The following is a 16,612-nucleotide window of genomic DNA, read 5'->3' on the forward strand; positions in this document are numbered from 1 at the left end:
CGGCTGCTTCTTAGTGAACAAAAACATTTGCATTGAAGTTAATCAGCAAGTGAAACCACTTAATCTGATCTGATCTCTAGTTTATTCTGTGCTGCTGACCTGTCCAGCTTTATATATATATATATATATATATATATATATATATATATATATATATATATATATATAATAACTGTTCTGTCTATCTGTCTGTCTGTCTGTTGGAGAACAACGTGAATGTTTCTGCAAAAAAAAAAAAATACTATATAAAGCTGCTGTAGTTCCCATCTCCTCCTCCACACACTTGTGTTTACATCTACATTTTACATGAGCCTCACATCGGCGTCGGTAGAGTGCAACAGTAGAATGTATTCACACAGAGAGATACTGTCAGTAAAATATGGAAATAAGATTCAGACTGCAATTTATGGTTATTGTTTGCTCAACATGATTTCCCAGAGCCCAAGTTGACAAATAGCTTGCTTTGCATGACATTCACATATTCATATGAGATGAAGATTTTTGGCATTTTTCCTCAGAAATCCCCAGCATAAACAATTTTTAGAATTAGAATAATTATTAAATATTATAATAATTATGATTAGAATCATGCGGTCACGAATAAAGAGCTAATTATTTTGACCATACATATATTTTTTATGAATAAGCGGAAACATATTTGTCATTCAACCAAAAAAAAAACATAAAAGTAAGTATGACGTGTGTTCCAACCATAAAAAAACATGAATACAATATACAAACACATATTTTTAATAATATTTAATTTAGGGGGACAACATGATATAATAACTGGTTTATTTGTCATTTACACCTTAAAGATAGTTGTGTTAAAAAAAATACAAAGAGCTGATTAAATAAATAAAACATTTTTTATGGGTAATATAGATTTTTGGTTTAATATGATGTTAATATGATTTCGGCTGTTTAATGTTTGTCATTTTACCCATAAAAAAAAACATTTAAAAACGAACAGTTTTTGTAAATAATTATATAGTTATTCTGTTATTTTTGGTTTCTATCTGATATTTTTGTACATTAATGTCTGCAGTTATACAGGCTACTTGCCTCTCGCGCGCGTCCACGCGGCCGGGTGTCGCGGTCCCGCCTCGCGCCTTGTCTGCTTCCCAACCTTTCCCCCAGTTCGAGCGCGCTGCCGGGTTCACTGGGTTTACTGTGACACCGCTGACTCCCCGGCCACGCCCCCCGACAGCCACGCACCCCGCGTCGGGCCAATCGCGTCGCGGACACGTACCGATCACGCACCGCCTCGTCTCTGATTGGCCGCAACCCGCTACACCTTTGCCTGTGATTGGCTGCGTGTTACCACCCGCCAGACTGCTCTGAATTTTGTTTCTGTGTTTTTTTTCCTGTTTTTTTCGTGGCTCCGCTCAGCTGCAGCCAGTCTGCTGGCAGAAGCTGATTATTGACTGCTCACACTCCGCGACTGTCTCCGCTTTCTTCCCGATATCGGTCGCACATTTCTGAACTCTTCCTCCTCATGCTCAGCTTCACGGCGGAGCGCTCCTGTCAGGTGAGTCCGCCTCTCCTCTCCTCTTTATTTATTTATTTTTAGACATCCGCTGACTAAAACGGTCTGTTTTTCCGGCTTCATTAGAAATAAGTTCTTGATTGTTATTGTCACTGAGTCGTTACCTGCACACTGGTAACAACACACGCTGGTCTCAGGTCAGCTCCTGGAGCTGCAAACCGGCGGCTTGTTAACGCTTGTTTTATTTTAGCGCTGTCGGCTGGTTTATTTGAGGTCATACTGAACCCAGTGCCTCCTGTGCGTGTGCGCGCGCGTGTGTGTGTGTGCGCGTTGCTGTGTATTCACAACAGTTGCATCACTGCAATGCATCGCTGTATCCTCATTTAAAGTTCAACGATGCTCACACACACCGACGGAGCAGGTTGTCTTTGTTTTGCCGCAGGTTTGAGCTCGTTGTGATTGTTTGTGACTCCGATCAGATTCCGGTTGGTCGTCTTTGTTGTTGGCTGTGAGGAGTCAGGAGGATGCGATGCTTTCCGTTTAGCTTGTTTTTATATCATCAACACACAAGTATGAGATATAACCCGCACTAATGCTTTGTCTCAGGTTGGATGATTAAGATGGGAAATAAGTATGTTCAATGTCAAACACACCACACTATAGTCCAAAGTGTAGTGTTTACACATGCACACAATGTTAATCAATAGTAATATGATAGATATAAGAAAGTTCATGTTCATGTCAGGGAAGCTGCAACAATAATGGCATCAATATCTCTTAATTTGTGGTCAATTAAAATGTCAGCTAATCAATTCTGGTGTATAAAATGTTACAAAATTGCGAAAATACCTGCTTAAAGTTGATTCATATCGCATGATTTGTCTGTCCAAAAGTCCAAAAATATCAAAATCATAGAAGTGTATAAAACAGACATTTTAAAAATGACTTAATTATAAAAAAAATATATTGATAACACTGATAATAGATAATAGATAGATAATAATAGAATAATAGACCTGATCAAGAATCAGTCTGAGGCTTGGTTTGCTCGTGGCAGCAGCTGGACACAACAAAGAGGCAGCAGAGGAAACAACACCTCCAATAGGAGACCAATGTGATTCAAATCATAAGAATCAAAGGCTGAATCCATATGTTGTTCTGCTGTCAGTAACACAGCTGTTGTATTAATCATGTTAATAACTACCAGTGATGATGGAGAACACATCTCTGCATTGTTTCTTGCTGCTGTAATCTCATTATGTGTTGCTGTGATGTGTTTGGGTGATCTTATGCGTGGGGATTTACAGCGCTGGTGCACGATACAGTGTGTTTGTTGCAACAGATTGACTTTGTTTTCTCCAACTATACTTCCTGTTTGGAGCCTCCTCTCTCTCTCTCTCTCTCTCTCTCTCTCTCTCTCTCTCTCTCTCTCTCTCTCTCTCTCTCTCTTTGGGGTGAGCCGGTGCATGTTAATGATGGAGGAGGTGGGGGCGGGGCTTGTTTGGTGTGTGTGTCTGTGTGTGTGTGTGTGTGTGTGGGGGGGGGGGTAATTTCTGGCACGCCACCTCCCGTCATCTATTCTGGGTGCAGGGGAGGTTCCCGTTCAGGTCCGGTGCTGAGCGAGACGTTGGGTGTACCCGCTGCAGAGGGGCCCCTCTCTCTCTCTGTATCTATATATCTAGGTCTCTCGCCCTCGCTCACCCTCCCTCCACCCTTCCTGTTCCTGCAGCTGAGTATTCGCCAGATGCCAGCCAACTTATCGCAGGAGCCCTTTGTCCCCCCCAGTCACCTCCTACCTACATTCAATTATGTTTTAACCTCAGACTTGTATTATTATTTTGTATGTTGTTGTGGTAGTACAGCTCGGGAGGAAGTAGAAAAACAGTGACATCATGGTAATTAGATGGGTGGTGTGCGCTTTCGTAGGAAGAAAAAGGAGAAATAGGCCGCTGGTTGAGGACCGGCTTATGTCCAGATATGAAGTTGTCGCACTTAACGACGAGTCAGTCAACATTTTGCATCCCTGCTGCTGCAGTTAGTTTGCTGTCAAGTTGAAAAACAGATTTTAGGGCATAAAATAACAAAAAGAGTCATTTGGAGTCCCATCTCATATGTAAAGTTGCTTTTTCATGTTGTTGGCTGGAATTTTAACTGTTCATATTAACTCGCTACCTGATGTGCGGTTACAAAGGTGTTATAGTAAATGTCACCAGGACAACTTACTCAACATTTTGCATCCCTGCAGGTTGTTTTTCTGAATACAAAAAATAACTTTCAGTTCTAAAGTTCTAAAGTTCAGTTTGTTAGACAGTTTACAGATGTATGTAATCCTTTCTGAGCGATGTAGTTTAAATAATGACCTCATGTTGTACCAGCAGGATGTATTTAACATTTTAAAACCGGACCTGTCTGTCAGATAGATCATGACGTCAACGTGGTTTTCACCCTTTTTAGTTTCCTTGAGACACCACAGTGGACGAATGTATGTATTTAAACAAACTGAAAATTTGACATCTTATTTCAAATAAGTTTCCAAAACCATTAAATGCTAATTTAGGATTCACATGAGCTTTATGGAGGCAAAATGGTGCCAACATGTACTTCCCTTGTAAATTCAAAGATTGTACTCAGAAACACAGAAAACATTGTGGTATCATTTAGATTTTTCTTGATATTTGATTTCAATTCAGCTCATTGTTTCCTGTTTGTTTTGGATCCTAATAATGAAGTAAAACAAAATAATTTCAGTGTCTTTGCACTTCCTGTCTTCCTCAGGTTGACTGCATGGACGGTCAGACGGTGACGACCATGGAGCTGAAGCCGTGCATCGAGTACCATGACCTGGAGGCCGCCGAGGCCCTCGTCAGCATGAGCTTCTGGGGTCAAAGGTCACACAAACCCCGCCCGCTGACCCCCACCTCCGACTCCTGTGATTCCATCCATCTCCACCCGGAGGGGGGGGACACTCCTAAAGACCTCATCGCTCTGTCGTCACTGGTGAGGAACATCTATTCAACCTAAAGCGTCAACAAACAATATCATAATAAAGTAACTTTTAGTAAATAATATGACTTTATCTCTTTTTAAAAATGCATACAGATATAATATTATAATAAATAATTATTTTTATTATGAATAAAATATGGTTTGTTTATAATTGTATCTTTTTTTCAACTTTCTGTTCATTGACTGTTTAATTGCTAATAATCGTTTGAACTCTCATTAAATGATCTTCTCGTGGTTTCCCTCCGTCAGTGTATGACTCCACCTCACAGCCCAAGCTCCACCGAGGCCTCCACCACCGCTGTCCTCACCGCGGCTTCCACCTCCAGGCTAGTCTTACCCTGCCCTGCCCTCGGGGCTGGCTCCGCCCTCCTCCTCAGTGACTCCTACACTTGCCTCCCTCAGCCCTCCTTCACCTCAGAGACCTCAGCACCTCAGACAGAGTCGTCCTGTGTGGCTCCGCCCAGCAGAGCGATGGTCACCAGCGTCATCCGCCACACCGCCGACAACCTCAGCATTCCTCCACCCTTCACCCAGCCGACAGAAACCTCCACGCCGCTTCAGCCAGGAAGTCCAGAGACTCTTCCAGAGGAGAAGGACAAAGCTCCTGGCTCCTCAGCATCTCCTCCTCACTACTCCCCGCTGTCTTCCTCCTCCTCTTCCTCTTCGGTCTCCTCCTCTCCGGTCTCCTCCTGTCCGGTCTCCTCCTCTCCGGTTCTCTGCCAGGTTTTTCCGGTGAGCAGCCGGACGGGGATGATCTCTGCCTTCGTCCAGGCTCCGGTTCAGGTGCAGACTCAAGGGGGGCCCAAGCCCATCCTGCCCCAATCTCCTTCCAGCTTCACTCAGCCCCTGCTGGTTGGCTCCGCCGTGCCGCAGGGGACCGTGATGTTCGTGGTCCCTCAGGCGTCTGTCTCTCAGGCGCCGCAGGGCCAGCAGACCGTCATGACTCTGGGCAACACCAAGCTCCTCCCCCTGGCTCCGGCCCCCGTTTACATGCCGACAGGAGCCAACGGCACCATCTCGCAGGCCGACTTCTCCCGCAGACGCAACTACGTCTGCAACTTCCCCGGCTGCAAGAAGACCTACTTCAAGAGCTCCCACCTGAAGGCTCACCTGCGCACACACACTGGTAAGAGACATGGCCTTAAAGGATAGATAGCCTTATGTCACTTCCTGTTTACTTCAACACGACAGGAACGTTGCGTCCATTGAAAACCATTCATCGCCATATTTAGTTTCCCTGAGCTAAATTAATGTCCTTTTTAGTATGTATAAAAAACATAAGAGGCTGTACTGCTAACATGCTGACATTGGAAGTTTAGCATGTTAGCATGCTAACATTAGTCCAGCCGATGCTGATTGAAGGTCTTAAGTTTAGTTTGGAATCACATCTCATCATCCAGTAGTTGTTGATGTGTTTCTCTTTGCTCATGAAAGGGAAAACTTGTCCAGGTGCTCTCGTCTGACCTTTGACCTGCTCATTGGCATGTCAACTATGTGATCTAAGAGCTCTCCTTAAAAAAAAGGATTTAGCTGAAAAACTGAATCGGCTTCAACAGGAATTCAGGAAGTCAAACATGATTATTACATAGTGATACGTTTTTATTCATTTCTTTATATTGCACCTTTCATAAAAACATGCAGTCCAATGTGCTTCATATACAAACTTGAAATATACAACAATACAAGACTTTTGCCAGATTGAAAATTACAAAAATAACAAAAATGTATTAAAAATCAATAAATAAAATTAGAATAAACACCAGGGATAATAAATAATGTAATAAGACTGAGGTGATAATATGACTCCAAATGAAAAGCCAGATTAAAGAGAGGCTTTCACACTAACCACTAGTCTGCCTTCTTCCTCCGCAGGTGAGAAGCCCTTCAGCTGTCACTGGGAGGGCTGCGACAAAAAGTTTGCCCGCTCCGACGAGCTCTCCCGCCACCGCCGGACGCACACCGGTGAGAAGAAGTTCGTCTGCAGCGTGTGCGACCGCCGCTTCATGCGCAGCGACCACTTGACCAAACACGCCCGGCGACACATGACCACCAAGAGGGCGTCATCGTGGCCCACCGAGACCCGAGACCTCAACAAAGTGGCCCTGACAAAGGGCCAAATTAGGGGCCCAGCACTTCCTGTCAGCATGCTGGTGTCCACTGCCAACTAACAGACTCAGTCAGGAGCCTCACAGGGCCAACTCAGGACCCCGAGGACGGGAGGGGGGAGGGGGGCACACTTACAGGTTCAACTGTGACTGCCAATCAGCTCCACATCAGGAGGATCTTTTCTACGAATCAAACTCTGCTGGTGAACAAAGTGAAGACAGTCACTGAGCTCCGGCTACGTTTACGTGAACTTTAATCAAGATGGCCGCTTTAATCTCATTACAAACAGATTACTGTGGCATGAGGGCAGCGCTTATTAACTGTTTCCTCCGTATCTGCTTTTTATTATGGAGATGTTCAGGAGGGAAATAAACGTCCCTTTCTACTGTGTTTCCCTCTACAGACACACCAGCGACCCTGCAAGCCTGAAACCTTCATTACACTCCAGAAAACTAAAGGCTTGGCCAGATCAAAACATTTATTCTTCACACAAAAATGCCCTGAAGGTGGCGCTAGAGGGTTTATCTTTTTGGGAAATATCAGACAGTGTCACACAGTATACCGATACGAGAAAATGATTGCAATACCCTGCTGTTAAAAATGGTAGGATACCCTGTTGTATTAGTAATACATATTAGTTCAAGTATAAAGTGTTTATGTCAAAACATAAACTCCAGGTCCTGGATTCAGCCCATATAGCTCACTAAAAGGATGGAGTCAACAAATGAAGTTGAAATAATATTAAAGTAGGACACAAACCACTCGCCGGCTGCACAGTCCTGCTCTGAGCTGGTGTCTCTATCAGCAGAACTCCATTCAACAAACAAGGAAAATAACAACGCGGCTCTAATAATGACCAAATGTTCTGATAAAATTAGAAAATTAGAATCTGTCCAAGCATCCTGTAATCCATCCAACACATAATCCACCAAAGAGCAAGTCTTACATTACCATGTTTCTCAGTAGCGTTCTCTTCAAACAGCACTTCAACTCAACCAGAGCTTTCTACACTTACTGTGCTGTCTTCCTCATTTTAGCAGCTTTACCTCATCAACTTCTCACAGAATTTCATCAGAATTTATTATCATTGAGTGTGATTTTCCCTCTCCGTCTGCCTGCTGCAGTACCACTCTCCAGCTGAATTGCCATTAATGTGCTGGCGGGGGCGCTGTTTTACAGAGAAAAAAGTATTATTAAACACTGGTTACGGTGATATCTGGTTGAAAATATGAAGTTTACTATCAAAGAAATCACATAAAATTAAGTGGACCTCAGATTAATGCAAACCATGTACATTTTTCATTCATGCATTTTTAATGTTAAGTTCTATGTTCTCTTACTTTTCCTTCTGTTTTAGATATTTGTCAGTGGTATCGTTTCAGTATCGGTACCGAGATATTTAGGCGGGGTATCATAGAAGTCACAAATTTGGTATCGTGCCACACTAATCTCAGACGACAAAGCCAGACTTGATCCAGCTTTAATTAAGCTCAGCTGTACTTCGAGCTGATGCTAACGTTAGCATATAACATGATAATATTTCCGTGTTTTAAAATGTTAACATGCTGATGTTTAGCATGTTAAGTTCACAGTTAGCACACACGCTAACTTTGCCATACTTAGCTCATTAGCATGCTATCATGCCAGTGTTAGTATGCTGACATACTGGTATTTACAATTAGCATGCCAATGTTAGCATTTAGCTTGCAAGTCATCCTGTCCTGAACTGAGCTGTTAAAATAGTTTAAGTTTTGACGCATTGGTGTCGCCAGAGGAAAAATCAAACATCACCAAAGCTATCTGTTAATCATGAGTATCTGAACGGATTAACCCATCAATGATTTTACCTGCAGATCTAGTAAAAGTGAATGTTTTAGCCTATGTTTAGCCTGATACTGTGGACACCTAGATTAAAGTCTCAGCTGGGACCAAAGTTTTCAGTCTTACTGGTCCAACTTAACGCAGGAGTCGGAAAATTTTAAAATTTTATAACTGGAGTAATATTTTACTTAGTATTTCAAGTGTGTTTTTGAACAAACACTGTTGACGAGTTCTTCCTCCTGCCGCCTGTTGATGTTACGCGTTGCCCAATACAGTTTCTGTTTTTGGAAACAAAGGAATCGGAGTAAAGCGTGCACATGCCACAGTAATTAAAATGACTAAGATGAAGGTGTTTGTGTAACAGCTCATGCACATCGGAGTATTATGAATTAAAATGCAGATAATCCGAGTTGAATTCATGTAGCTGAAGCCGAAGCCGGAGCAGCCAGCAGAGGACAGAGCGAGTTTCCCGTCCTGCTCAGGACATTTTATTCCCACCAACTCACAAACTCACCGGAGGAGGAAAAGGAGGAGGACGACGAAGGCGACAGGCTGCTATTCATCCACGGACAGAAACCAACAAAAACCTGACATTGCACTGGATTTTTTTTATCTTGCTTGTTTTTGTACTCTCTCTCCGTGTATAATCATGTTTACTTCATGCGTAAATGTCACAGTTAGCGAAATGTATGCACTCTTTTTCTTTTTTGCCAAAGCCTCTGTAACGTGCTTCTGTTATTAGCCTACTTCTGTCAATTTGTCTGTGATTGTAAATATTGTAAATATATTGATATCTATATGGATGTTAACGTGTATTCCAATCTGCATTTATCGACAGTACGAGTTATTGAGATTTTAAAAATGTCAGTGGACAGTATTCCTCACTGTGATACTACCTACTATCTTTGCTTTACATATTATAATTATTATTTAATAAACATTTGTTGAGGAAAAAGTGCTGTTTTTTGATAGCCTGATTTGGCAAATAGTGTAGCCAGTAAGAAAATACCTCGTTATTAAATGTTATTCTTAATAATAACGGCTTATATCGGAATAATTCCATTTCTGAACATTTGCCTGTAAGCGATGGTGAAGAATATGGCTTTTATAATAAAAATGTACCATGAAAAAAAAAATTGTAGTTTGTTCTTTCTCGCTGCATCTCATCAAACTACATGTATTTCTATTTTTAGGTGCATTTTGAATAAATTCCCCAGTTGCAACAGAGGGGGGATTAGCATCATCACTAGGCTAACCGTAGCTAATTAAATTTTTCTCTGACAAAGTCAGGGATTCTGTTAGCAGTGAAGATACAGGAGTAAAATAAACCTCTACAGCTAAGTGACTAACGTGTGTTAGCAGTAATACACACCTCAATCTACATTAACCTGCAAAGTGTACAACTATTTTGTCCATCTTATTCACAGGTATTATATACTAAATACCTCACTATATAGCAAGTTGTGGAAAGTAACTTATTACTCAAGTACAGTATTAAGTTTTTTTTGTAATACTTCTACTTCACTACATCTCAGAATTATTGTACGTTTTATTGACCTACTTTAATTTGATTTATAACTGAGATTTACATCAAGATGTACAAATGTTACAAGAGCATATAGGCCTGTCATATGATGAGTGTATAGATTTAACTACCATGGTGTATAAAAAGCTAAAACATCTCAGCCTACTACTACGATAACAGCTTGAAAGAGGTATTCTTCATTCATTATTTTATTGATAATAATAATTCTGACTTTATTGTAAAAGACCAGACAATGTATTAGATCACAGTGTAAATGTATCATGTAATTTATGACCGTCGGATTAAAAAGTCACTTCCATTCACAAAAAAACTCCTGATGCTCCTGCTCACTTCCGCTGGTGCGACGTCCGTCGTTGAATGTAGGTCAGCCGTGTACGTGACCACGAAAAGGCAGGAGGACTCTGATAACGAGTTGAATTCGCTCTTTCTTTATATAAACACATTCTATGTGAAGTTTCTGCTCGACGACAGCAGCGCTGTTACGTGTTGTGTTACACAAGCAGAGCTCCGACCCCTCTCTCCCTCTCTCTACCCACACCACCCGGTAACAGCGACCATCCAATCCGGAACCAGCGCTCAGGGGGTGTGACCAATGACAGAGGACGACGTTGTGCCGGGAACGTGAGAAAGGGCGCGTCATTGGCTGATGGCGTACCCGCCCATTTGCCTTACTGACCGATATTCAGAAGAAGCCAAAGAAAAAGAATGAAAAACTAAAAATATATAAATAAAAAAATAAGTCTGATGGAGAAGCCGACAACCAGAGAAACAAGGACATCATCTGGCAGGAAGCGGTACTGCACCACGGTATGTGTGTGTGTGTGTGTGTGTGTGTGTGTGTGTGTGTGTGTGTGTGTGTGTGTGTGTGTGTGTGTGTGTGTGTGTGTTATATTGCCAAACTCTTCACTCTCCAACAAATAATCTAATCAGGTGTTCAATCACTTCCATGGCCACAGGTGTATAAAAGCAGCACCTAGGCATGCAGACTGTTTCTACAAACATTTGTGAAAGAATGGCTCGCTCTCAGGAGCTCAGTGAGTTCCAGCGTGGTACTGTGATAGGATGCCACCTGTGCAACAAGTCCAGTCGTGAAATGTCCTCACTCCTAAATATTCCACAGTCAACTGTCAGTGGGATTATAACAACATGGAAGTGATTGAGAACGACAGCAACTCAGACAAGAAGTGGTAGACCACGTAAAATGACGGAGCGGGGTCAGCGGATGCTGAGGCACATAGTGTGCATAGGTCACCAACTTTCTGCAGAGTCAATCACTACAGACCTCCCAACTTCTACCAAGAGATGTTGGACAATTCCATGCTCCCAACTTTGTGGAACAGTTTGGGGACGGCCCCTTCCTGTTCCAACATGACTGTGCACCAGTGCACAAAGCAAGGTCCATAAAGACATGGAGGAGAGAGTTTTCCTGACCTCAACCCGATAAAACACCTTTGGGATGAATTAGATCGGAGACACATACACACAACATTTAATAACATGTAGCATGTACATTTTTTTGTTTTATACAGATAATGCCTGAAACAAAAATGTCAGACTGGTGTCAAAATGTTTAAAAAAAGCTATATATATATATATATATATATATATATATATATATATATATATATATTAGTTTCAAATGAACACATAGTGGGTCCAGTTTAAGTGGATATAATCAAGAGAGTTTATAGGCCTACCACACTTGTGTATACATGAGACTTCACCTCACATGACCCACTAACCCCCCATTGACAAATGTACTTATTGTAAGTCGCTTTGGACAAAAATGTCTACTAAATGATCTAAATGTAAATGTAAACATGACACTAGGGAAGAGTAATTTTACGGAAGTAAAACACTTTTACTTCTTTGTTTGTCTTTGTTACCTAAATGCTGATTTGAAACGTTTTGTAACATCGGTTTCGGGCAGTTTTGTAACCCGGCACAAACAAAGCTTTTTAATTTCCCTGTTGGTCGGGCGGCACGTGAGCGCGGCTAACCAGCTGATTGGCTCCGTTGGAGCGTCAGTTTAAAGAGCCAGCACGAGCTGCGTTTCTATTGGGCAGCTGCATTCTAGCGCCAAGATTTCAATAAAAAGAGCGAACGGACAACAGACGCCGCTTCAGTCTCTCTCCTCTGCTTCTGTGTGTCAGCTGTTCGCTAGTTTAGAGTTGTTTATACGACTTTTTAATCTTTTAACTTATCTTTTATTTATCTCTCCGTCTGAAATCAAAATGCTTTCTCCTCGCGCTCCTCTTTCTGTGAAGAATGAGAACTCCGTCAGCAGTCAGCTCAACAACATGTCGCTGGACAAAGAAAACACGGTGAGAACAAAGAATATAAGTATATAACTAAACTGTGTTGCATGTGTTGTTGAAACGTGTTTAAACGTTCAGCTGTCCGTCTGAGTCACGACGACAGAGTCGTGAAGAGGTTCAACCTCACGGCAGCCATTTTCTCACCGCTTCGTCCTGCTGGACTTGTATTTAATGTGTATTTCGGTCCGCTGTGGTCAAATCAAAGTATGAATTCAGCGTCAACGTGTTTCTGTTCACTGAGGACTTCTTGTCGTTTGTCTTCCAGCCTCCGAGTCTGAGCTCGACCCGCATCTTGGCGTCTAAAACCGCGCGTAAAATCTTCGACGATGCTGCGGTGAGTGAGTCCAGATCTGTGGAAAGCTTCATGGTTTTCATCTCCGTTCAGACACATTATCTACATTGTTATTAAAGTCCATGGATGTTAGTTTCTCTCTCTTATTGTGGTGATGTGGCGCCTAAAATGTTGGTTCTGGCGCCAAACATGGACGATGTTTGTCAGCTGTTCCTGTCGGTGACCACGAGACTAGTTTACTGTTTTAGCTCTCTGCGTGTTTGGGATGGGATATTATATTCTCTGCTACAAATGTGTGCCGTTCTTTTTTTACTACAACAATATTGTACATGTTTTGTGTATGAATGTGTGGTTGATCCATAACAGTGACTTCTTTAAACAATACATTTATTTGGTTGAATAATTTAATCTTTTACATAATCTGGATGATCATGATCTCCTTTAGACAAAGCCCAGCACAAGTATTTATTATTTTATAACATTAATATATGTAACAATTGTTTTTCTGATGCCATTGTTTTATAAAAAAAATCTTCAGTTAAGAAGTTTGAATCTATTAAAATGAAACCTGCTAACTGCAGCATTAAACCTTCGAGGCTAGCTGTAAAATGTGTTTCTTGTATGTTTTGAGGTTGACCTTCTTGTGTTTTCTCTCTCAGTCCGAAGTGAAGAAGAGCAGAGAGGAAGAGGAGCCGCTGCTGAAGGAAAACCCTCATCGCTTCGTCATCTTCCCCATCCAATACCACGACATCTGGCAGATGTACAAGAAGGCCGAGGCCTCTTTCTGGACTGCAGAGGAGGTACACATGGACGCCATGTCTTAGTAGAGCACCGTTTAGATCTGCTCTGATCTCCATCACATCCAGTCAGAGCCACCAGGTGTTGGATGATGTCATACTAATTCACTAACGGACTTCCTGTGGTTGTTCAGGTGGATCTGTCCAAGGACCTGCAGCACTGGGATTCTCTGAAGGACGAGGAGAGGTACTTCATCTCTCACGTGTTGGCTTTCTTCGCTGCCAGCGACGGCATCGTCAACGAGAATCTGGTGAGCAGTCTGTTGTTTATCTTCTTCAAGGCAACATGTTAAATGATTTAAGGCCGATTGTCAAACTGCCACGTCCTGCTCTCTGATCAATGATTCTGGGGTTGATACATGAATTCATTGTTGCAGCTCCTAATGACTGTTTCCTCATGTTGTCCACCAGGTGGAGCGCTTCACACAGGAAGTGCAAGTGACAGAAGCAAGGTGTTTCTATGGTTTCCAGATCGCCATGGAGAATATCCACTCAGAGATGTACAGCCTCCTCATCAACACCTACATCAAGGCACCCAAAGAGAGGTGAGCTGCTGCCATGAGATCTCTGAATAATCACCTGGCCTCTGCTGGTCCGTACTGGCCTCTGCTGGTCCGTACTGGACTCTGCTGGTCCCTACTGGTGTCTGACGCTGTGTTCAATGACCCACAGAGAATACTTGTTCAACGCCATCGAGACTCTGCCATGTGTGAAGAAGAAGGCCGACTGGGCCATCAACTGGATCGGCAACAAGAACGCCAACTTCGGTAAGACCTGCTCACTGTGACGCTCCTGATCCTGGTGCTGATCAGCTCTAGTATTGATCAGGTATTGATCATAACTCTGTGGTTCCTCCAGGTGAACGCGTGGTGGCCTTTGCCGCCGTGGAGGGAATCTTCTTCTCTGGTTCCTTCGCTGCGATCTTCTGGCTGAAGAAGAGAGGCCTGATGCCTGGCCTGACCTTCTCCAACGAGCTGATCAGTAGAGACGAGGTGAATATTGATTATCGATCAAAGTAAAGCCTTGTTATTGATGATGGCTGGTCAATAGACCCGTATCAAGATCAGTGATTAATGGTTGTTACTGGTTTCACTGTGTCCTGACTGGATAGTGTTGCTGGTTTCACTGTGTCCTGACTGGTTTGTGTTACTGGTCTGTGTTTTCAGGGTCTCCACTGTGACTTTGCCTGTCTGATGTTCAAGCACCTTGTGAACAAACCGTCGGCAGAAACCGTCACCAAGATCATCGAGAACGCTGTTGAGATCGAGCAGGTCAGTCAACACATTCAGACCCTCCATGTTTTGTTTCTCCTTCAGTCGGTTGCTGGTTGAACTGGTCTTGATGGTGTGTTGCTGGTTTTATTCCCAGGAGTTCCTGACAGACGCTCTGCCAGTGAAGCTGATCGGAATGAACTGTGAACTGATGAAGCAGTACATCCAGTTTGTAGCCGACAGACTGATGCTGGAGCTCGGCTTCACAAAGGTAAGCACCTCCCAACAAAACCACAGCTCCCAGTAGGGCGGGGGACCAATGTGAAGCTCAACATATCTGTGCATTATGAAGGGGATTTATTGGGGAGAATAAATGGGTCCCCTATCACACTTCCATTCCAGGGTGGTGGACACCACTGATTGTCAGAATTTATTTGTTGGCAAACGTTCATTTCCTCATTTCTACGTAGGCGACTGTTTAGTGTGGATGTCACTGTTTATCAATGACATGGTTCAGGTCTGTGGTGATGAGAAGCGCAGGGGTACGGACCTCAGCCAATGATGGGGGCTGAGTGCTGCTGCAGACGTTCTGATTGGAGGACGAGTGGTTCACTGACGGAACGGCAGCAGCACGAAACAGACGCTTGTCTGAACAGACTGTAGCATACCTGAACTAGTGCAGCGCACCAGTAGTGGTGTCTGATGTTCCTCTGCCGTGTCTTCAGAATATAAACTGACATGGGTTCTGTGTTGTCTACAGATCTACCGGGTGGAGAACCCCTTCGACTTCATGGAGAACATCTCTCTGGAGGGAAAGACCAACTTCTTTGAGAAGCGTGTGGGCGAGTACCAGAGGATGGGTGTGATGTCGGGCGCCACAGACAACACCTTCAGGCTGGACGCTGACTTCTGAGGACCGAGGTGCAGCGAGCCACACAATCACACACTTTAGCAGTCGCAGGAGGCCGCCCAACCCCGTCACGTGTACATAACCCCATGAAGGACGGGTACTCTGCCTTTAATCCATGCTGGGGTTGGTTGTTAGGCAGGTTGGTTGTTTGCCGAATACATGGACTTTTTTTTTTATGATGCAACCCATTCGTGATTAACACCGAGTGCTACTGTCTTGTAAATATTTTACCTGCATTATCTATTGTAAACTTTTCTGTACATATGTACTTTTAGCTTATTGGCATGTGTAGATACTTTGTTAAATATGTACAGGGTGTTTTTTGCAATAAAAGTACTACCTCCCACATGGATTACTTCTACTTCCTAAATTGATCTCCCTGAAGTTTGACTGCTACTGTTATACTGTGATGATCTCAGTAGGAGTAGTTTAGTGCAGGTTAATGTTTGTCGAGACCAGAAACTGAATATTTTGTCCCCCTTAAACACATGCAAAAGTCTACATGGAACAATTTGGGGTTTTCCTGAATGTCAACTTTTTTTTTTTTAATGTATTAACTTTGACATTCATTATAATTTGATGGTCCTTAATATTATTTTTTGTTCCCAAAACTTTGTCACAATATATTGACTTTTCAGCATGGTATATTTCAAAAGCTGTCATAGTATACTTTTAAATTTAGATCGTTTTAAAACTCTTTTCCCCAACATGCAACACTGACTTCATTCTGACTGTTGCTGCAGCAAAAAGACAGTGAGAAGAACATTTACTTCACAAATAAACCAAACAGAAATTGATTAATAGGTGATCTACACGTGTGGATGTGAGTCTGAACCCAAACAGAGTAGGAGGTTCATGTTCCTGTGGTTTATCCACTTCATCAGGCTCATGTGTAGTTCAGCTGTTAGTCCTGCAAGAGAGAGGAAAGGGAACACTGACCCCTACTGGATTGGAGGGGTCATCGTAACAAACTCAACTGTTTTCAACATTGCATACTCAACATTATGCACCACTGAATTTTCTGAGATTTTTTTTTTACATCAAATCTTGGACATTTTGCCATCCATTTTTTTTTTCAAAGTTCATAGTAGTCTGTCATTAAAACTCACAGTAATA

General features: G+C 42.6%; 2 protein-coding genes across 2 annotated transcripts; both read left to right on the plus strand.

Annotated features, from left to right (window-relative positions):
* Window positions 1-1,374: 1,374 nt before the first annotated feature.
* klf11a (Kruppel like factor 11a) lies at window positions 1,375-9,030 on the plus strand. Its single transcript, XM_084029952.1, has 4 exons — window positions 1,375-1,531; window positions 4,265-4,486; window positions 4,745-5,621; window positions 6,368-9,030. Exons 1-4 carry the CDS (start codon window positions 1,499-1,501, stop codon window positions 6,661-6,663), a joined length of 1,428 nt encoding a protein of 475 aa, XP_083886078.1. The 5' UTR covers window positions 1,375-1,498; the 3' UTR covers window positions 6,664-9,030.
* A 3,061-nt stretch (window positions 9,031-12,091) lies between these two features.
* Window positions 12,092-15,840, plus strand: LOC311026407 (ribonucleoside-diphosphate reductase subunit M2-like). The gene is made up of 10 exons (XM_084029961.1): window positions 12,092-12,292; window positions 12,552-12,620; window positions 13,238-13,378; window positions 13,510-13,626; window positions 13,787-13,920; window positions 14,048-14,142; window positions 14,234-14,367; window positions 14,542-14,646; window positions 14,744-14,857; window positions 15,347-15,840. Exons 1-10 carry the CDS (start codon window positions 12,203-12,205, stop codon window positions 15,497-15,499), a joined length of 1,152 nt encoding a protein of 383 aa, XP_083886087.1. The 5' UTR covers window positions 12,092-12,202; the 3' UTR covers window positions 15,500-15,840.
* The last annotated feature ends 772 nt before the right edge of the window (window positions 15,841-16,612 follow it).

The sequence above is a fragment of the Eutrigla gurnardus genome, assembly GCF_963514095.1.
Source record: "Eutrigla gurnardus genome assembly, chromosome: 16".
Lineage (NCBI taxonomy): Eukaryota > Metazoa > Chordata > Actinopteri > Perciformes > Triglidae > Eutrigla > Eutrigla gurnardus.